This window comes from Leucoraja erinacea, chromosome 4 (genome assembly GCF_028641065.1).
Source record: "Leucoraja erinacea ecotype New England chromosome 4, Leri_hhj_1, whole genome shotgun sequence".
In the NCBI taxonomy this organism is placed as follows: Eukaryota; Metazoa; Chordata; class Chondrichthyes; order Rajiformes; family Rajidae; genus Leucoraja; species Leucoraja erinaceus.
This window is the reverse complement of record NC_073380.1, coordinates 108,498,952-108,521,425: the sequence shown is the minus strand read 5'-3', so window position 1 is coordinate 108,521,425 and position 22,474 is coordinate 108,498,952. Positions and strand designations below refer to the sequence as shown.

The following is a 22,474-nucleotide window of genomic DNA, read 5'->3' as shown; positions in this document are numbered from 1 at the left end:
GTGAGAAATATATATACTTTTAATTGTTTTAATGAATAACTTGAATAAAGTAAATAAGATACTCATACTTTAATATCGATATTGCTGAAGAGTCAGTTATAGATTAGTAAGTCTTTTGTTTCTTTAAACTGACATGGATAATGTGTCCATCCTTATTAAGATTCAAGGGATTCAAGATTCAAGTGAGTTTATTGTCATGTGTCCCAGATAGGACAATGAAATTCTTGCTTTGCTTCAGCACAACATAACATAGTAGGCATGAATACAGAACAGATCAGTGTGTCCATATACCATTATATAAATATATACACACATGAATAAATAAAACTGATAAAGAGCAAATAAACAGATAATGGGCTATTAATGTTCAGAGTTTGGTGACTTACAAGATTTAAATCATCTAATGCCAATTCTTCCTTAAAAACAATTCAAGATCAAATTGGGGTGCAGCAGCAATTTGGTGTAGATGCTTCTGGGTAATGGATCAAGATTTCAATAAGTGCTTGGTATGGTTAGTTTTATCAGAAGGTAATGGGTTTGAATGTCAGTTTATATTGACAGGCAACCGGCCATTAGTAAAGAAAGTAGGTTTGAGAGGGGAATGGGAAATAAGAATTTGTGAAAGGCCATTCCATATAGATAGTAGTAATGGCTATAGTAATATTAATCATGTTTGTACCAGTATCCTCATGCTATAAGATGAAGACCTTGTTCTGTGAAGCTCATGTACATCTAGCATGCGACAACACCCCTATCCACTCCATATGGTTGTAGCTGTTGTATAATATAGGCTTCTTGTGTATAGGTTCTAAAATAAATTGTCGTGTAGCTTGTGGAGAGAGCAATATTGGAACACTTGTGATGTGAAAGAACCAGTCAACATTCATGCACAGAATCTAAATGGGACTTTAATAATGTCAACAAATTTGTCTAATTATCTTGTTTTTCCACATTGTCATAATCTTTTAAACTATTTTACATATATGTCTGTTTTCCTTTCTAAATCTATTATCTATTGAAACCACTTCCACCACCATTATTTCCCAACTTTACAAGGCATATTTTCAACAGTGTATTGTTTCCAGAGATTGAAGTGTGGGCATGCTTTTGTTTGCTAAAAATAATCTGTCCAAGCAGAATTCAAAAGACTTGAAAGCTTAGTACTGGTAAAAAAAAAAGTGTAACAGGAATGCTCTGGAGTTATAAGATATCTCACATAGATAGATGAAGAATTGTGCATTATTCCTGGGTCCAGAATCCAATTCATGGAAATTAGCTGTAAAATGCCCACATTCTGCAAAGGAAATTTATATTCAATCTCCCATGAGTGATAATAGATAGTACAGTCAAATGAAAAATCAGTAGACAATGCCAAATGCACATCACGTCTTATGAAAGTCAAAATTATGCTTTGTTCAGTTTTCATGTACTTCGGTCAAAGCATGGTTCACAACTAGAAAGGAGAAACGTTTTTCAATATTTGAGATGGCTTTATTGATGTCATGAAGTACGCTCAAAATCATTCAATTCTAAAACTAAAGCTTCAGTTAAAAAATGGCTGGGTGTTTAACATCTTGGTCCCTTATGAAGAAACATCCAAAGTTTGTGGGATTTTGATAGGGTAGAGATGAAAAAGATGTTGGGCTGTTAAAAAATAGATGGCGATTACTGTTTAAAAACAAGAGCTTACCAATACAGGACAGAGGTGTGTCTTCTCTCAGAGGCTCATGTCTTTTGAACTCTCTTCCACAAAGGTTGGTGGAAGCAGCGTTAATATTTTTAAGATGAAGGCGTAAAGATACTTGATAAGCAAGGTGGCCACCACTAACACAGTACAATGGTCCAGCCAATACAGATGCTGCCTTACAACTGCAGTGACCCAGGAGACACAAGAAATTGTAATGTATGAATCATATGCAAAATTTAAAATGGTGGAGGAATTCAACAGGCCAGGCAGCGTATGTGGAGGGAATAGATAGAGGATGTTTGGGTCAGGACACATCATCATACTTTGTGTTTTGGTCCAGGAACCCAGGTTTAATTCTGACCTCTGGTACTGATTGTGTGAAGTTTGCATATATTCCCTGTGACCACGATGGCTTCCTGCAGATTCCTCCCACATACCAAAGATATGCGAGTTAGTCACAGTACGCTAGGAACTGTCGCCAGTGTTATTTCTACAGTGACTAACTCACATATCTTTGGTATGTGGGAGGGATCCACAGGGAGCCCACATGGTGACAGGGAATATATGCAAAGTCCACTCAACCAGCACCAGAGGTCAACTTTAAATCTGGGTATGAAGATGTGCCCCAAACCAGAATATCATCCAAGTGTGTGCATTTGCTGAAATTCCTATGTATATTAAACTCCTTTGCCTGTGGCATTAATTGAGCTTGTATTTTGAATACTCTGGGAGCAGCTTTCTTTTTATTTCACCTGACTTCCATCAGTGGATTGCTCATTATAATAGAATAATCACACAGGGAAAACTTAATTAATTTTCCACAGACTAGAATTGATTAAAAAGAGCTTGCGTTTATATAGTGTCATCCACATCCTTAGAGTATTCCATTGCACTTCAGAGTCGATCAGGTTGGAAGTACATGGTCACTGCTGCATGCAAGAAAATACTCAGAGAAAAAAAAAATTCTGAAAAAACCCACCAGAAGCCTTATACCTACCTTAAAAAGCTAGTTTAATTTATAAATTGTCACCTCTGTTAAAGCCTCTCAAATCAGTAGAGAGCAGAACGGTTCTGACCAGAATCATTGTAAAAATCACTTGTGTGGGCTTGGTACAATAATGTTCACAGACCATAAGAAACAACTGAATGAGAGAGAGTGGGAACTAGGTTTGTTGCAAGAATCATTTAGCTTTTGTAATTGTATTAATTTATTTAAATAAACATTTATCTGGACATCGATGGACATAAATAAAAACCAGACTGATTTTGTTGGACACTCGGTTCCAGTTAAGTTGTAAAACTGTTTTTTCCATCTTCTCCAGGTGGCCAGCTTTGGTGCACAATGACAAAAATGCTATTGGAAGGAGAGGAACTGATTGCATTTGCTGTGGAATTTGACTCAAGGCTGCAAGCTGTCAGCCAAATGGCCATTACAGAGGGCATGTATCCAGCACGTCTCCTGGATACTATACAGCTGCTTCCTCAACAAGCAGCCATGGCATCCATTTTACCTACTGCAATTGTCAACAGTAAGATTCCATTTTGTGCATAGATTCAAAGGCAAAAATAAATTCTAATGTCTTTCAAAGATGAAATATATGGAGCAGGAGCGTCTTCGGTCAAAAAATTCATGATTTAAAATGGAAATGTATTTTATGCGTTCTCATACTAAAGTTATACATAAGAAAAACTCACCAGGTATCACTTGTTTGGTTAAAGCGACCTGAATTACCAAGCATCAGAAATGTCAAACAGCTCATTCTCATATGACCCAATTAACTGATGTGAGCTTAATGGAGTTAGCCAAACAAGAACTATTTCTCTTGCCCAAATGCTGTGCTTTTCTGGCAATAAAATGTTATGAACGTGGCACAGATTGGCTTTAATGAAGCAAATTAACGCAGAAATTAATGTTTGCTAAACAGGTCTGAACCCAAATCAATAAAAATCACATACATCATTTGCTCTCCTACAGAAGGGAGTCGTTCATTGTTATTTTTTTTACTGATTACTTTGCCTTACTAACAGCAGAAAGGATGTTTGCTTTTGATTGAGATCATGTTTAGCCCCATTTGTGACTCCTGGGATAACGGAGCAGTGTGTTTCCAAATGCAGCAAGACATGGCCAATATCCAAGCCTGGGCTGATAGGTAGCAAATACCATTTAAGACACAACTCCCAGGCAATGGCAATATCCAGACAAAATGCACCTATTACCCCCAGATGTTCAATGGCATTACCATCACGAAATCTCCTTTTATCAATATCCTAAGGGTTACTATTGACCTGGGTTAAAGTGCACATTGTCAGATTTTATTAAAGGGTATTTTTACATATAGTGGTTTCACCATGTAGAAATTACAGCTGTGTTTATACATAGTCCCCCCATTTCAGGGCAGCATAATGTTTGGGACACATGGCTTCACAGGTGTTTATAATTGCTCAGGTGTGTTTAATTGCTTCCTTAATGCAGGTATAAGAGAGCTCTCAGCACCTAGTCTTTCCTCCAGTTTTTCCATCACCTTTGGAAACTTTTATTGCTGTTTATCAACACAAGGACCAAAGTTGAGCCAATGAAAGTCAAAAAAACCATTATGAGACTGAGAAACAGGAATAAAGCTGTTAGAGACATCAGCCAAGCCTTAGGCTTTCCAAAATCAACTGTTTGAAACATCATTAAGAAGAAAGAGAGCACTGGTGAGCTTACTAATCGCAAAGGGACTGGCAGGCCAAGGAAGACCTCCACAGCTGATGACAGAAGCATTCTCTCTTTAATAAAGAAAAATCCTCAAACCCCTGTCCAACAGATCAAATACAATCTTCAGGAGGCAGGTGTGGATTTGTCAATGACCACTGTCCGCAGAAGACTTCATGAACAGAAATATAGAGGCTACACTGCAAGATGCAAACCACTGGTTAGCTGCAAAAATAGGATGGTCAGGTTACAGTTTGCCAAGAAGTATTTAAAAGAACAATCACAGTTTTTAAACAAGGTCTTGTGGGCAGATGAGACAAAGATTAACATATCAGTGTGATGACAAGAGCAAAGTTTGGAGGAGAGAAGGAAGTGCCCAAGACCCAAAGCATACCGCCTCATCTTATAGAAACTTACAAAATTCTTAAGGGGTTGGACAGGCTAGATGCAGGAAGATTGTTCCCGATGTTGGGGAAGTCCAGGACAAGGGGTCACAGCTTAAGGATAAGGGGGAAATCCTTTAAAACCGAGATGAGAAGAACTTTTTTCACACAGAGAGTGGTGAATCTCTGGAACTCTCTGCCACAGAGGGTAGTTGAGGCCAGTTCATTGGCCATATTTAAGAGGGAGTTAGATGTGGCCCTTGTGGCTAAAGGGATCAGTGGGTATGGAGAGAAGGCAGGTACGGGATACTGAGTTGGATGATCAGCCATGATCATATTGAATGGCGGTGCAGGCTCGAAGGGCTGAATGGCCTACTCCTGCACCTCATTTCTATGTTTCTATGTTTCTATCTGATATGGGGGTATGGTATCCAAAGCATACCACTTCGGTGGTGGGGGTGTTATGGCCTGGGCATGAATGGCTGCTGAAGGTACTAGCTCATTTATCTTCATTGATGATACAACTGCTGATGGTAGTAGCATAATGAATTCTGAAATGTATAGACACATCCCATCTGCTCAAGTTCAAACAAATGTCTCAAAACACATTGGCTTGCAATTCATTCTACAGCAAGACAATGCTGCTTGATTTAATTGCTGCATACTTCAAAGTTAAAATATGGTCAATTCTTGAGTGGCCAAGTCAATCACCTGATCTGAACCCAATTGAGCATGCCTTTTATATGCTGAAGAGAAAACTGAAGGGTATTATCCCCCAAAATCTACATGGTCTGAACGCAGGTGTATGGGACTAGGGGAGAATACGTGTTCGGCACGGACTAGAAGGGTCGAGATGGCCTGATGCTGTAATTGTTATATGGTTATATGGTTAAAACAAGCATAAGCTAAAGATGGCTGCAATACAGGCCTGGCAGAGCATCACCAGAGAAGACACCCAGCAACTGGTGATGTCCATGAATCGCAGACTTCAAGCATTCATTGCATGCAAAGGATATGCAACAAAACATGACTACTTTCATTTACATGACATTGCTGTGTCCCAAACATTATGGTGCCCTGAAATGGGGAAACTATGTATAAACACTGCTGTAATTTCTACATGGTGAAACCAAAATGTATAAAATTACCCTTTATTTAAATCTGACAATGTGCACTTTAATGACATGTGATTTGTTTTCTATTACAAATCTCAAATTGTGGATTACAGAGGAAGATCCATAATTTTATTTCAGATTGTACATGTCACGTTATTTAACTGAACACAACTCTGCTTTCATTCATATTATATATTTTCTTAATACAGAAGACATATTTCCATGCAAAACCTGTGGGATCTGGTACCGCAGTGAACGGAACTTACAAGCTCATCTCATGTACTACTGCAGTGGGAGACAAAGGGAAGGGTCTTCACTATCAGAGGAGAAAGAAGTTGGTCCTCTTCAGCAGCCATGTGTCTGCTCTTACCCGCAATGCAACAAGAGCTTCCCCAGCACCAGAACTCTTGAAATTCACATGAATTCGCACAGTGGTAAGAATCACCATGGGGTAATTTGAATTTTGCTGTGAATTTAATGGCTGCAAAATTAAATAGACTGCACTGAAGTGAACGTTTAGGATCTGATACTTTTCATCACAGGACTCAACAATCGTAAATAACTTGAATGGTAAGATTACATAAAAACAGCCATCATAAAAGGCATTGAAAAATGTAGCATTGTGCTAAATTTGGAAACTGCAGAATCTTTATTAAGGTCTTATCAGTGTATTAGTACTTTAGCACGTGTTAGATAAATTGACATGAATTATTAGTGATCTATCACCATGAAAATACTTTATGAAACAAATGTTATTTGTGCAGCTAAACTGCTTATTCACAGTTTAACAAAAAAATAAAGAAAGTGATCCTTAATTGGCACTGTAAATGATACAATTGTAAACCCATGACAATAATTTAATTAAATATCAAGAGCAAATCAAAGAATGCTACACCTTCAATTTTCTACAAGCTGAATTGCTGATCTATCCAGTGTTGCTGTGGGTATATTCTGTGGGGAGACCAAATGCCTCTTCACAAAGAGAGAAGAAAATCAGTAGGAGAGCCAATTTGAAGCTGAACTGCACAGCTCCCAGCGGTTGCTTTTGAAACGGTGTACATCAGCAGCTGCTCTCTCAGAGACCCACAGAGAAGAGAACAGAGAGCAAAAGAACAAGCAGAGGGAACGCTCACCACATACAAGTATTAATTGTGTTTTTACCAAATGGTTTCCATCTTTCAAAGTAAGTTGGGTGAGGTGATTGCTTTTGCACATTCCACATGACCTGGATAAGTTAATTGTGCTTCAATGGATACAATGGACTTCTTACTCCCATCTGTTACGTGCTGTAAGTTGAGCTAAACGGAGAGAGCTTCCAGTTAGTTGGAACAAATACATCTCACGAATGTTGTGTTGCATTAACATTTTTAGTGACATTTTTGGAGAGTATTCCCACATTTTCTATTATTATTTCAGTGTAGCAAATGGCAAGCCTAATTACATACGACAATGACAGTTACACATCCACCCAAATGACACAACATTTGGTAATGTCACTGATGTATTGAGCATCATTGGGCTGCTGTAAACCAAAATGACCGTCCTAACATGAGGAGCATCTTGGCTTTGATCATGATACAGTATATGTGATGAGTGGTGCACCCATCTGGGAATGGCAGCTGTCAAATCTGGGAAGTTTAAAGGCTGGCCCATTTACATACATTGACTGAATTGTGAATCAAACAGACTGCAAGCTCAAGGGGAAGCAGCTGCCCAGCCATTAATATCAGGGCCAGGAGTAATGATCATGTACGATCTGCATACTCTGAGAAGGATCTTTGTCAGGAGGAGGGGGAGAAGTCATTCGCCCAGAGACCAAACTATGCAGGACTCAGAAAAAGGACTGACCCACAAGGAAATTGAAAACTAAATCTTACTTTGCACTATCATTGCTGGTCTGAATACTTCTCAGTGATTGTGTCAGGTGGGGAAAACACACACTGCTCTTCACTCAGACTTAAAATAGTGTTCAAATAGCAATAGAGTAACAGGACCTCAATCTGCATTTGTAGAGAGGACCCTTCAGCTGGGAAGATGCAGCCTCTTATGGGACTTGGTTTCTAACAGATGGGGTCAATGAGAAAGGGGGAGAACATTGGGAGTAGAGGGACTTTTGCAGTGGGGTGGATGGTTGTGGGAAGGCGATCAGGCATTGGTGTAGGATCATGAGTGATAAGCTATGAGTTTAGCAACTTTTTTCTTTCTCTTTTTGCCCATTTAACATTGGTCTCACTAAATTAATATATATTGAACAACACAATATTGACAAAATGATGTCACAATTATCACAATCATACAAACTTGTGACAGTGCATGGCCGCACATTGCTACTGGGATTTAGGTTGATGTTTTTTACCCCAAGCATGAAGGATGCTCAGCCACAGGTGAATGTTGGCAGGAAGTGCAACATGGTACCTGTGTTTGCAGCAAAGAAAGATGAGAACAAGTCTTCCCTGCTTTGATCCTCTGACACCAATCCTATTTTATGACATTCACACGCACCTCCTCCAACCTCATCTACTGCATTTGGTGTTCCCTCTGTGGCCTCCTCCTTAATGGTGAGATCAAACAGAGATTAGTTGACTGTTTCATTGAGCATTTGCATTCATTCTGCCAAGATTTGGATTTCCCAGTTGCTAAGGATTTTAACTCCCCTTCACATTCTCATACTGACTGTTTTATCCTGGGCCTATTTGATCCATTGGCAGAATGAGGCCACAGGCAAACTTTAGGAACAGCACCTCGTATTCCATCTGGGTAGCTTAGAACACAATGGTATGAACATTGAATTCTCCAATTTTAGATAACTAACCAGTAAGCAATCCTCCGTCTCCCCCCCCCCCCCCCCCCCACCCCACACACACACACACACACAAACATTCTCCTCCCTCTCTTCCCTGTGCAGTCCACCCATCTGACAAAGGTACAATGTGACAAAGGTGACATTAGAGGTGAAAGAATGAAAGAAGATGAATGGAGGGAGGACTATGGAAGGAAGGGGACAAATGTGAGGGTAAAGGGGGGATATAATTGGGAAACAGGGGACTTTGGACAAAATCAAGCAGTAAGTTGCGAATAACTTTCCTGATCCCAAAGGATCTTAATGGTATTCTGGGAGGTGCCCCAACCTTCTCAAGCCAATGAGATATTTGTTTTGGCGTAAGTATGTGGAGCTTGATGAGAAGAGTCCATTTTTAACCAGCTTCATACACTATTCAACAGCTGATGTTGAGGTAAATATTACTTAAAACAGCACAGCACCAGGGGAATTTCAGCAAAGACTGGATGCTGAACTGGAAGATGTTAGTGCAAAGAGCACAGCCCGTGACATATAGTTCTTTGGTGAAGAAGAAACCATGGAGGAGGCAGAGTTGTACCCTAACTAAAGGTTGACAGCTCGATGAACAAACCCGGACAAACGCTGAGGTTGAGAATGCAAAAGTATAAAGTCACAGGACAGGAACTGTCTATACTTGATTACCAGAGATGTAATGAAGCCAGATCCAGCAAAATAGAGGATCGTACAGGAGATGCTCTATTGGACAATGCTTTCTAGCGTTCAAATAGTTTCACTCAGTATGTGGCCCATGCCTAGACTGGGCTGTCAGAGGAAGCTATGGAAGTAGATACATTTGTAACTTTTCAAATACATTTGGACAGACTTATCGATTGGAAAGGTTCATAGGACCATGGGCCAAATAGGACGATCCCAGGTCGGCATTAGATGAGGTGGGCCGGGTGGGGCATGTTTCAGTACTGTGTAACAATATGACCACTTGATCAGCTCTTCCGTCAGCACCGACTACACCCCGCCTACAGCACTTTCCAATGCAACTGCAAGAGATGCAAAGTTCATGCTTCACCTCTACCCTCCCCACTTCCTAGGGACCATAGATTGGGTGATTGATTTGTGGGGAACAGCAATCAGTCTGCAGGAGTGACCCTGAGCTTTCTCCTGTTTGCTGCATTAATGCTTCAACCCACTCCTACTCTGCACTATGTGTCTTTGGCCATACAACAAGGCCCAATGTAATTTTGAGGAAAAATACTTAATCTTTCACCTGGGAATGTACAGCCTTCCAGACAGTGTGTGGAATGAGATATCCAATGAGTATTACAGTCCAAAGATCGGACTGCTTCTAGACACATAAGCTTGCATTGAAGTAAATAATTCAATAAGGAATGGAATTAAAGTATCAATTGTAGTGAGTGTGAAACTTTTGGATTGTTATAAGAACCTACCCGATTCATTCATGTCCTTCATTAGTGCATCCAATCAGCTTGATGGCTCCACAAAGTTTTTATTAGTACATATTTTTCCAGACGGGTTACATTTCTGGGCCATAATAATTTGACTGCAGGAAGATCTACATGCAGTTCAGGTGGGTTTAAATGGCAGTTTTCTCTGATCTTTAACACAAGGATACTCTGACATATTTGCAAGAGAAGATGGCATTTGTTACATTATTTGTGGTTTAATGTTCAAAAGTGCCCAAAATAGTTTTGTGATAGAGATGCACAGTAGTAGTGAAGCATCTGCAAGCAGCATCTTTACATGCTGAATTTCAAATGGTCATAGGAGCAGAATTAGGCCATTTGGCCAATCAAGTCTACTCTGCCATTCAATTATGGCTGATCTATCTCTCTCCTAACCCCATTCTCCTGCCTTCTCCCCATAACCCCTGGCACCCGTACTAATCAAATCCACCTATTTCTGCCTTAAAAATATCCATTGACGGCCTCCGCAGCCTTCTGTGGCAAAGAATTCCACAGATTCACCACCCTGTAACTAAAGAAATTCCTCCTCATCTCCTCCCTTTAATTCTGAGGCTATGCCCTCTGTTCCTAGACTCTCCCATTAGTGGAAGCATCCTCTCCACGACCACTCTATCCAGGCCTTTCACTATTCCTATTAATACATATGCTCATTGTAATGATGTGACATTCTGTTGCTTGCTCTTTAAATAGACATATTGAAGAGTTATCATATGTGTCATAGGACTGGACAGAGGAATATCATCCAAAATGTTAAACTCCTAAAGTTAATTGCCAAAATGGCCATGTTATTTTTAGCCTCTTTCTGAACAAAGGTCATCAAAACAAATAAATATTGATAAACTAATGATTTAAAGGGGCAAAAAATAGTTTGGTAAAGGCTTTGCCTTAATGTGTTTTATCCATTAAATGATGAACATTACCAATAATTTGAAATAATGTAAAACACAATTCAAGGGAAATTAATGTGCAGATTAAAATAGAGGGCTGATTTCTTCGGGCAATCTGTTGTAAGGATGTGATGGAAACACAACAGTGAAAATGTTCTCTCTCTGAACAGGTCTGAAATTTGAAGACTGTCTAACTGCTGGTGCCAGCCTGAAGTGTACCATCTGTGAGTACATGGCAGACAATGTGCTGAGCTTCCAACACCATGTACTCACTCACCTCACGCCAGCAGCCTTCAAATGCAATCATTGCCACTTTGGTTTCCAAAGCCACAGGAAGCTGGTGCAACACCAAGAGCTTCATCACAGTCAAAGCAGGAAGCTGCAAAGGGAAGGTGAAAATGAACACTCACCTTTCGACGGTGAGGACACTTTCCAATCAATAGTAGCAGATGCAGCAAGTAGACAGGAAGTACTGGCCAGTCCAGGGGTCAGCCAGAATAAGGAAATGTGCTCTGATGCCGAGGGAGAAAAGATAGAGAAAAATGTGAAGTTGAGTGTTACACACCAGAAGAATGAAAACCAGCCTACAGGTAACAGGCAGAACTTACCCTTTGCCAGAATCAAATCAGAGCCTTCAAGTCCACGGCTTGCTTCCTCTCCAATTCAACCCAACATAGGATCCACTGTCCCAATGGGCCCCTTTCTCTCTCAGTTTGCTCTTTCCCAGGATATCGCAATGGTTCCCCAAGCTTCAGAAATTCTAGCTAAAATGTCTGAACTGGTGCACCGTAGGTTAAGACAAGGTGGAAGCAGCTATCCGCCTGTCATTTACAGTCCACTTATACCAAAAGGGGCTATTTGCTTTGAATGCAACATCACTTTTAATAATTTGGATAATTATTTGATTCACAAGAAACATTACTGTAGCACACGATGGCAGCATGTCGTCAAATCCCCAGACTTTGCCAACACTAATGAGAAAATGCCGGAGACAATAAGTCCTAGCAGCGGTCCCAGCCCCATTAGCCTGCAGAGTGCCCTATGTAACCCACCAAATCCAGAAAACCCACTTCTTCAGTCATCCAGCATCAACTCCTCTATAGTCCCTGATGTAGCAGGACTGGATGGGAAAAGTTCAGACAAAGATCATTCCATGCAAATGAAGAAGGAGCCATCCACCAGCGGCAATGATGAACAACCAGATGGGAAAACAAAGGATGTGAAGAGTCCTAGCACTCCTGCAGTGGATGCACCTAACGATCCGAATAAGACTACATGTGAAGCCTGTAATATAACGTTTAGCAGGCATGAAACATTCGCCGTTCACAAGCAGTACTACTGCGCCACCAGACATGATCCACCAATGAAGCGAATGGCAGCAAATAAAGTTCCAGCGATGCAAAGGACCATACGTAGTCGTAAACGGCGCAAGATGTACGAGATGTCACTCCCAGAACAGGAGCAAAGATCACAGATGGTGCAACAAGCTTTTTTTAGTGTATCAGCCATGGGTAGCCCTGGGACATCTTCTCAGGAATCAGTGGAGAATCTAGGTGAAAGCTCCCACAAGAAGTGTGAAGTGTTTCTTGGAAAGCAAATGGAGGTGTCTGGCCCAGGAGCTGGAAACCTTGCTCCTGCCAGGTGTAATGTATCACAGTCAGCTGTTGCCAGTATGGACCTAGATCTTCCTATGGATTTAAGCAAAAAATGTTTGCCTCAAACTGAGAAAACAAGCTGTTCTCCGAAGAGACTTTTGGACTATCATGAATGTACTGTGTGCAAGATTAGTTTTAACAAAGTAGAGAGTTACCTTGCACACAAGCAGAATTTTTGCCGAGGTATGGGTGCCTCCCGTACAGAAACAGCCCATTTAGAGCAATCAAAATCTCTCGAGCTGCAAAAAGAAAGTGCTTCAGTGAAATCTGAAACTGTCAGCCCTGAAGTGAGCAATGAGAAAACTGCAGTGAAGTGTGAGAAAAATGAGAATTCAAAATTGGCCTCCCCAAATGGAAATATATTCCCCCCCCAGTTAGGAACTCTCTATGGACTGAAACCTTTCAATGAGACAGGTCAGCTCACTTCTGTTAAGGAAGAAAACAAGAATGTGGTCTATCCACATTGCCTTTATCCTGGAGCAATAAAGAAAATGACAGGGACTGAGCAATTATCTCCATATTATGGAATTAAGCCCACTGACTACATCTCAGGAGCTGTTTTCATACAAAGTGAAATAGACGAGCTGGTGCCAGCCACACGTGATAGAAGTGAGCCTTCTGAAGACCAGCCTGTTTCCAATGGATGTTCTTCTCAGAAGAAGGAAACTGTTCTGCTCATGCCTAAGGGTCGGGGAATGATGACAGTCAATGGAGCAATAAAACAAGATGAAAGATCTTTCTCAAGCAACCCACATCAGGATAACTTGTCCCAGAGTTCCCAGCACGCAGATGGCCACGAATCTCCCTCTTGGGTATCGGAGTGCCCTGTCATTTCAAATGAAAACCCATTGCCTACGGCTAAAGCTTTGTTAGAAGAGCAATTAGTTCACACTACTAAAAGCACCAGCGGTTCTGTTCACCCCACAAATAGCGGGAAATACTGTCGTCTCTGTGACATTCAATTTAATAACTTGTCTAACTTTATAACCCACAAGAAATTCTACTGCTCATCACATGCTGCAGAACATGTCAAATGAAAGTTGCTGCCATGCACTGCTCCTGTTTGTAGTATAGTGTTGGTCCTGCACAGTTTGTATAAAAATGTGAAAATAATTTTTAAAAAATGCTGCTTGATTTACATCAGAACAGTTACACCAGGACAATCAAGGGATGGCTGTGTAGTTCAATAGCTTGAGGCTAGTCTGTCATTTCATAATGCAGTCCATAAGTCTTGATATTAATGTGAAATGCCAGTACTATTTTTCACCAGAATTAATTTATTTTCCAAGCAGTATTCATAGCTGTAGTTAAATTTTATTTAAAGTTTATACTGAAATTGTTTTTAACATTGTATAGTTATTCTTGTGCACTGTAGAGAGAGTCTGAGTCACATACATAGAGACAGCATTTGTAGGTAAACTGGTGAGGTAAAGCACTTGTGTATTCGAATATCCTTGTATTTGTTGCAATTTTCCTGTACGTGCCAGAATATAAGTTGCTTTATTTTCAGACTGCAAACATCAGAAGATGTGAAGGCCTTCAAAACTGCTAAAGAGGCGTACAACTTTCATTTCATATTTAATATAACATTTTCAGTCCTAAATTGCAGCTTAGATATCAGCTTATACAGTAATCAGTAGGCTTTGCTTAAGATGAAAAATATGTAGCAATTTGTTCCTATCCACTTTCTTAAACTGAGGTATGTATGTTTTATTGAAGTTGTTAACATTCTTGTATCTGTACTGTACTTTTCTTTGCTGACACTATTGTCTCACTTTTGAAACATTTGCTGTAAAATGCAAAATTTAATATGAACAACATTACTGGAAGCAGTATTGAACAGTGGTTGAAACCCTTCTGCTGTATTTTATTGAAAATATAATTAGTAGTTGCAGTTGCTGTTACAAACGTCATTTGGGGACAATGAAATCTGAATCATAGAATACCAATACTGCAACTGGTGATAAAACAAATATTGTTCTACTTCTGATAGAAATTATTTCTCAACAATGTTGTTACTATGCATGTATATGTATGGAATAAAAATTCCATAAAGCCAGAGAACATAGATTGCATTTTTGTTGTGCTTGGGGTGACATTTTTAATCAGCATGTGAAACTATCTCAGGATTGATTTGCAAGGGCTGAGATTGGAAAATTTCATTCCAAAATCCAGATAATTTTCTTTCAAATGTGTATAAAATTTGATGCATATTTCCCTGATGATAGGATATAATTATTCTGTTGTGAAGGTTGTAGATTCTGTACAGTGAATCATCGTTACAACAAGCCATAGGGGGGTGGGGGGTGAATGGAGTTCGCTATTGCTGATTGTACTGATATAACCAAGTATGGTATTATTGTATGTAGTTGAAACAAAGAACTACAGGAGAACACAAAATAACACAAAGTGCTGGAGTAACTCAGTGGGTCAAGCAGCATCTCTGGAGAACACTGATAGGTGACATTGGGACCCTTCTTCAGACTGATTCAGTCTGCTGAGCTACTTCAGCACTTTGTGTCATCTCTATTATACGAGGCCTGTCCCACTGTACGAGGTAATTCAAGAGTTCTCCCTAGTTTTCCCCTGATTCCAACTCGGAGAATGTCCATCGCGAGTTTGTGGATTTCTCGTAGCGGCTCGTATGATTAAAAATTAACAATTATTTTCATTGCGAGTATTTATTTACTCGTGGACATTTTTCACAGTCTTCAAAAAACGTCACGAGTTTACCGGACCTACCGTTACTCGTACGAGCCGCTACGAGACATCCACGAACCCCTACGGACCCGCTACGGACATTCCCCGAGTTCCAATCAAGGGAAAACTCGGGAGAACTCGTGAATTACCTCGTACATTGGGACAGGCCCTTTAAACTCTTCCCTTTGTCCTCAACATTCTAAATGTCTGTGAGCCGGGGGGGTGTTTACCTTTCTTTTAACCTCCTTCATTTTTAATCTTCTTCCAAATGTGTGGCCACAGCCTTCCCATTTTCTCACATGCTACTCCCATTTCCTCCCCCGACCGGATACATATCTTCCCGTCGCATTTCAACATATTTCTCAAGTTAATAACCTTTTAAAAAATACCCTCAAAATATTAAAGTTTTCAACGTTCTAATGTTGAAGAAAAAATGCTGACAAAATTCACACGCTCCGGGCACGAGGGCACTCCAGCATTCCAGCCCGCTCGGCCCCAGCTGGAATCCCCCGCCCATTCCATCTCTACCCTCCCCCCCGCCCCCCCCCCCCCCCTCCCCCACTCTACCCCCCTTACTCTAAACCAAAGATCCTCTATAATCTTTGCTCTAAACCCCCCCCCCCCCCCACTCTACCCCCCCCTTACTCTAAACCCCCCCTCCCCCCCCCCACTCTACCCCCCTTACTCTAAACCCCCCCCCCCCCCCACTCTAACCCCCCTTACTCTAAACCCCCCCCTCCCCCCCTTACTCTAACCCCCCCCCCCCCACTCTACCCCCTTACTCTAAAACCCCCCCCCCCCCCCCACTCTACCCCCCCCCCCTTCCTCTCTACCCCCTCTACCCCTCTACCTCCACCACCCCCCCCTCCCCCTCTCTACTCTAAACCCCCCCCCCCCCCCCCCCCCCCCCACTCTACCCCCCACTAAAACCCAACACACTCCCCCCCCCGCACGCTCGGCTCTGCGCACACAAGAAGGGCTCCAAGCACTGAATTTGGGACGAGGGCCCATCGTGGAGAGTTGCACCCCAGCCCTTTGAGAAGGAGCGGTTCTTCAAGCCTCGACGTGCTCACCTTCGCTGGCAGCAGCATCCCAACCGGCATCTATATCCCCAACTATGATGACATCCATCTCGCTCGGTAATGTGCTGGCCGTGGCCTACTACACCCAGGACAAACTCACCGTCCTGGAGGATCAGGACATGGACCAGTACATCGTGGGAAGGCCCCTCCCTCCAAGTCCAGGTCGGCCTTCACGAGCTGCAGCGTTACGGCAACGGGAAGCTCTTTGTCCAGGACAGGTGTCTCCAAACTACACATCCAGCCCACCACATGATCTTATCTGGCCCGCACCAAGCTCAGTGCAGAACGAAGCGTGGGTCCGTTAGGCGTTGATTCGAGTCGGGTAGCACGGCAGCCCGGAGCTGCTCTTAGTGTTGTTACTGGGCAGGTCCCTCGAATTGTCAGAGCCGAGACATCACAGGGCCGCCGTGAAGAAGGGTGCAATGGGGGGGGGGGGTTCAGCAGCGGTGGTCAGAATGGGTCAGCGGCGAGTTATAATGTGCGATCGTTCTCTCTCTCTCTCCTCTCTGCCTCTCTGCCTCTCTCCTCTCTGCCTCCGCCAGTCTCTTTCTCTGCCTTTCTCTGGGGGGGGGGGGGGGGGTGGTGCGGTTTGTGTGTGTGGTGTGTGTGTTGCCTAAGTCCCCCCCCCCCCCCCCCAACCGTGCGTTGTTGGACTCATGTTGCAGACCCATGGGCACAGCGATTTGTTCAACCACTACCACTGACAGGACATGCACAGTCGCCCACTCACAGGTCCCACTTGGTCTAGTTTCAACTTCAAACTAATTGGTGATGTTGGTGGTCTGCTCCAGCGAGCCCATCTTCACTATTGACGTGGCTGTTGTTGCTGCTCACCCTGTGGCCCTGACAGGACCTTCAGGTTGCAGCTACCGACAGGATGCACTCGGTCACCGTGCCACTCCCTCCCCTCACACACGTTGCTTTGTCCGTTCCACCGTCTCCTCCCCCCGCAGACGTCGGTGTTGTCCATGGTGGAGTATGGCGATGACTCCAGGGGAGAAGTGGGAGATAGCGGCAGTGAAGGGGGAGGGGAGGCTGAATGGACAACGACAGGTCAACAGGAAGGAGCAGCAGCAGGTGGGAGGGGAGGGAGCCCCAGGATGACTGTGCATGTCCTGTCAGTGGTGGTGGCTGAAGAAATCGCTGTCCTCATGGGGCTGCAACACGATGGGGCTGCCTCATGGGGCTGCCCAGCAACAGTCACGTCTAACGGATGGTTCAGTGGGTGAGGAAGGCCTCACGGGTGTACTTGCAACTTCCTGGGGCGGTGTCTGGAACCAGGGCCGTTAGGTCGATTCACTTTAACCAAACTACGTTATAAAGGGATCCGTTAAAATGAGAATTTATTGTACTGCCACTATCAATGTCTTTTGGCATCAGTGAACCAGTCTATAGTTGTGGCCATTTTCCAATATTTTTGGTCAAAGTAATTGCAACAAAATTAATGTGCTATTGGTACAAAAAGTAGAGGATTAAAAAAAGAAGAAATGATGTTACATTATACAGCATCTATTAAGTGTTGCTTCAGGGATTTCTCCTATCCCATCCAAATAAATAATGGGAAAGATTTTTTTTTCTTGCAGAAGATCAATCCTGAAAAAACCTTTAAGAATTTCACAAAGTGGTGAAAATCAGAGTATTTGGATGTTGATGTTGCTGATCAGATTGTGTGGGGGAATATAACAGATATATATATAAATTAATCCACACCCTTTTGACCTAGTGTGAGGCTCACACAAAATGTGTGCATTATATCCTGACAGTGCACACCTGATGGCCAGTTTCGATTCAACACATGCACCACAGATGGCCAACATTTTATCTTCTGTTAAACACAAGCGAAAATGTTTGCAATGTGAGCTCAGGCATCTGCAGTGGCACAGCTCATAATGCTTATTCAAGGCACTTCAAAGATTCCACACTGCACCAGAAATCTGTCCCCCAATAGTTCACTAGGATTGTTGAGGTACTACCCAGGGAAACAATCAGTGGACCTGTGGAGAACTATTCTCTGTGCCTCAGATAGACACAAAATGGTGGAGTAAAGGGCCTGTCCCACTTTCCCGAGCTGCTCATGAATTCCCCCGAGTTTTCCCCTTGATTCAAACTCGGAGAATGTTTGTAACGGGTCAGTAGGAGGCTGTAGGAGTCTGTAGATATATCGTTACAGCTCGTTATGCCAGCCGTAGGCACTCAGGGCATCAGGTAAGTCGGGACGTTTTTTCCAGCATGTCCTGGCGTAAAAAGCTAGTCGGGAGGAGAAACATTGCAACATTTAATGCCTTGAGTACCTACGGCTGACAGGCCCTTAACTCAGCAGGACGGGCAGCATCACTGGATAGAAGGAATGGGTAACATTTTGGGTCAAGAACCTTCTGAAGTTCTTGAGTCTAAAGAAGGATCTCGACCCGAAATGTCACCCATTCTTTCGATCCAGAGATGCTGCCTGTCCCGCTGAGTTACTCCACCATTTTGTGTCTGTCCTTGGTGTAAACCAGCTTCTGCAGTTCCTTCATACTCTCTGTGCCTCTCAGGATGGCATCATTCAAGATCACAGCACCATCTCTACCAGTACCTTGAACTTTGACTAGCAGCCAGGCAGACTTCAGATGTTTGAGGCAAGAAAGAAGAGTCCAAAGTTGAAACGTCCAGACCAGAATCTTCTCAAGGGTATGCTACTGCATCATGTGCTGTCTCTTGGGGAAACAGTACTGCAGGTAAACGCTCGTGAGTAACTGGTGCTGAAGGGACGAACATGGATGATTCATTGATTTTTCCAACATTTTTGTGAGAAATAGTTTGGAATAGCAATTTGGTGCCGTGCAGACGATAATACGATCGGCAGCAGAGGTAAGGAAAGATGGGATGAAATGAAAAATATTCCTTTATTTTTATTCACTCCAGCTTATAATGATCAAATAATGATTATTCCTAAAAGCCATGGCAAGGTGGTAGGGAATCACAGTTTATTTCTCATTGTGAAGGTATTTCCAGGGTGCTAGTAAGTAGGAAATTGCAACATTTTCCAAACCTACCAAATGGAAAGACAAGGATGGTGAAAGCATGGGAACGCCACCACCTAGAAGTTAACCTCCAAGCCATGCACCGCCCGAACATTCAATTCAATTCAATTCAATTCAATTCAACTTTAATGTCATTGCACAAATACGAGTATGGGTACAACGAAATGCAGTTTAGCGTCAGTCCGTAGTATCGTGCAATATAGAAATAAAAATAAAAATACAGAATAATCAAACAATAATCGAATAATGTGTACGGAGAGACTGGAGAAGTCTATCGGCGGGACTCCGAGTTCAGCAATGTGATGGTATTATTGTAGAACATGGAAATATATCACACTTCCTTCATTGTCACTGAGTCAAAATGCTGCAACTCCTTCCGAACAGAATCATGGTATACACACACTTCAAGGACTGCAGCAGTTCAAGATGCCAGCTCACCACCACTAAAAGGCAATTCAATGCTAGCTCAGCCTGCATAGCCAACATCCCTTCCATGTATGTACAATAAATAGCCAACAACTCAAAGATAGTTGAGAAAGTGATTTGTAAGGAGGGTATACTGTGTATAATATCTAGACAGGTTAAGTGAATGGGTAACCAGTTGGGAGGTGGAACATATCAGAAATCAGAATAAAAAGGCAGAATATTATTAAATAGCTTGAGAATGTTGAGTGTGAGTGCTGGGAGAGGTCTAAGTAGTCCTGTGGACCCTATTCCATTCTCCCAGGTACTCCCACCCTTTCATTTCTGTTCTTTTGACTGTACCTTTCACACCAGAGCATGAGATGTGCCTTATTTTTCTTCAGTCGTACTCCCCACTATTGTCCAACACATTCATAACTGTGACTGTGCCATCAGCTGCCCTTCTAATCCCTTCTGCTCCTGACCAGGGCCAAGACAAGAATTGTTTTGTCCTTACTTTCTGCCTCACCAACCTTCACATTCAACAGATCATTCTCACTACCCAACGGGATTGTATTGCCTTCTCCATAAATCCCTTTACAGCATTTGGGCTGGTTGACTACTTTCTTCACTCATTCCCACTCCCAGCATCATCCCATGCAATCACATAGTTGCAAAATCAAACCTTTTACCTGTTCTATTCTCTTTATCCCAGGACCCTAAAACTTACTCAAAATAAAATAGTGCCCTTCTACCAATCTGGTGCTCACAGGATAGTCTATTCTGCATTGGAGAACCAAAACACAGACAGGGCGATCGTTTTTGCAGATTACCTCTGTTTTGGCTGCAAAGGCGACACTGAACTTCCAGTGGCCTGTCAGTCCAGTTCTCATCCCAATTCTAATTTGAGCACTAGGTTTGTACATTGTTCCAATAAAGCTCAACGTAAACTTGATGGACAGCACCTCACCTTCTAAATTAGCATGTTATAGCATTCAGGACTCAATGTTCAATGTTAATCAGACATTTGAGTGATGTATTTTCACTTCCAGCGTTCAATATTTTTCTCTCTTACAATATGTGAGATTGCTTTCATCTTCACTCACTTACACTTCCTTCAGACAGGCCTGTTATTTCCCAAGCCGCCAGGGATGTTAATTTGTGTTTAGTGTTGTTTATTATTGTATTATTGTATGTATGACTGCAGGCACGAAATTTTGTTCAGACCGTAAGGTCTGAATGACAATAAAGGTAATTCTGTTCTATTCCATTCTATTCTTCTATCTGTTTTTCAGCCAGCTCCACCATTTGGTTTCTCCTAGTCTTCCACCTTTTGTTCACTTCACCTTTTCCCCTTTTCTCTGCAAGTCATGAGACTAAAACAAAATATCTCTGTTCCTTTTCTCAAGTGCTCTTTGTCTGCTAAGTACTTCCATGTTCTCTTTTTATATTAGATGTTGAGCAACTGCAAGATTGTGCTTTTCTTTCCAGCCACAGACTGTTCCCAATGCAATCACCACTGAGAACTGCAAGATAGAAAATAGGTGCAGGAGTAGCCCATTCGGCCCTTCGAGCCTGTGCGGTATTGCCTTCTCTCCATTCCCTTTAGCCACAGGGACTGTTCCCTCTTAAAATAGCCAATCAACACCTTCTGTGCAGAGAGCCAGAGAACCACTCTCTGTGTGAAAGAAACTTATAGAAACATAGAAAATAGGTGCAGGAGTAGGCCATTCGGCCCTTCGAGCCTGCACCGCCATTCAATCTAATAGCCATTTTCATTGATGATCATGGCTGATCATCCAACTCGGTATCAGTTAGATGTACCTGCAAATTACTCTGCCCATACCCATATATATTTTTAATGACTCCCTTTAGCATTTCACAAGGGATATAAAAACCACATCTAACTCCCTCAATTAAATACAGTCCCCCAATGATAACTGGCCTCAACTACCTTCTGGTGGCAGAGAATTCCAGAGCCCTTCACTGCACCTCTCAATGTGATCATGGCTGATCAAAAAGGTTTTCCTCATCCCTCAAGGGGTCCTAAAAGACTTCAATTACCCCTTCCACAGATCCTGTGTTAAAAAAAACTGTGATTTCCCCTTGTTAAACTGGACTTGTTCCCCAACATCGGGAACAATCTTCCTGCATCTAGCCTGTCCAACCCCTTAAGAATTTTGTAAGTTTCTATAAGATCCCCCCTCAATCTTCTAAATTCTAGTGAGTACAAACTTAGTCTATCCAGTCTTTCTTCATATGAAAGTCCTGCATCTGCCATGCATTTGCCCACTCACCCAACCTGTCCAAGTCACCTTGCAGCCTCCTAGCATCCTCCTCACAGCTAACACTGCCCCCCAGTTTCATGTCATCCCCAAACTTGGAGATATTGCATTCAATTCCCTCATCCAGATCATTAATATATATTGTAAATAGCTGGGGTCCCAGCACTGAGCCTTGCGGTACCCCACTAGTCACTGCCTGCCATTCTGAAAAGGACCCGTTTACTCCTACTCTTTGCTTCCTGTCTGCCAGCCAGTTCTCTATCCACATCAATACTGACCCCC

At 42.3% G+C, this 22,474-nt stretch overlaps 1 protein-coding gene across 2 annotated transcripts in view; it reads left to right on the top strand.

The window, feature by feature from the left end:
- Positions 1-14,863, top strand: part of zfpm2a (zinc finger protein, FOG family member 2a) — a 646,324-nt gene extending 631,461 nt beyond the window's left edge. Inside the window, exons 6-8 of one of the 2 annotated variants that reach the window (XM_055634910.1) lie at positions 3,010-3,216; positions 6,090-6,314; positions 11,216-14,863. In XM_055634910.1, coding sequence (XP_055490885.1) covers positions 3,010-3,216; positions 6,090-6,314; positions 11,216-13,737 — 2,954 coding nt within the window. In that variant the 3' untranslated portion in view covers positions 13,738-14,863. The remainder of the gene's footprint in view (positions 1-3,009; positions 3,217-6,089; positions 6,315-11,215) is intronic. The other variant, XM_055634911.1, reaches the window with a different exon arrangement.
- The last annotated feature ends 7,611 nt before the right edge of the window (positions 14,864-22,474 follow it).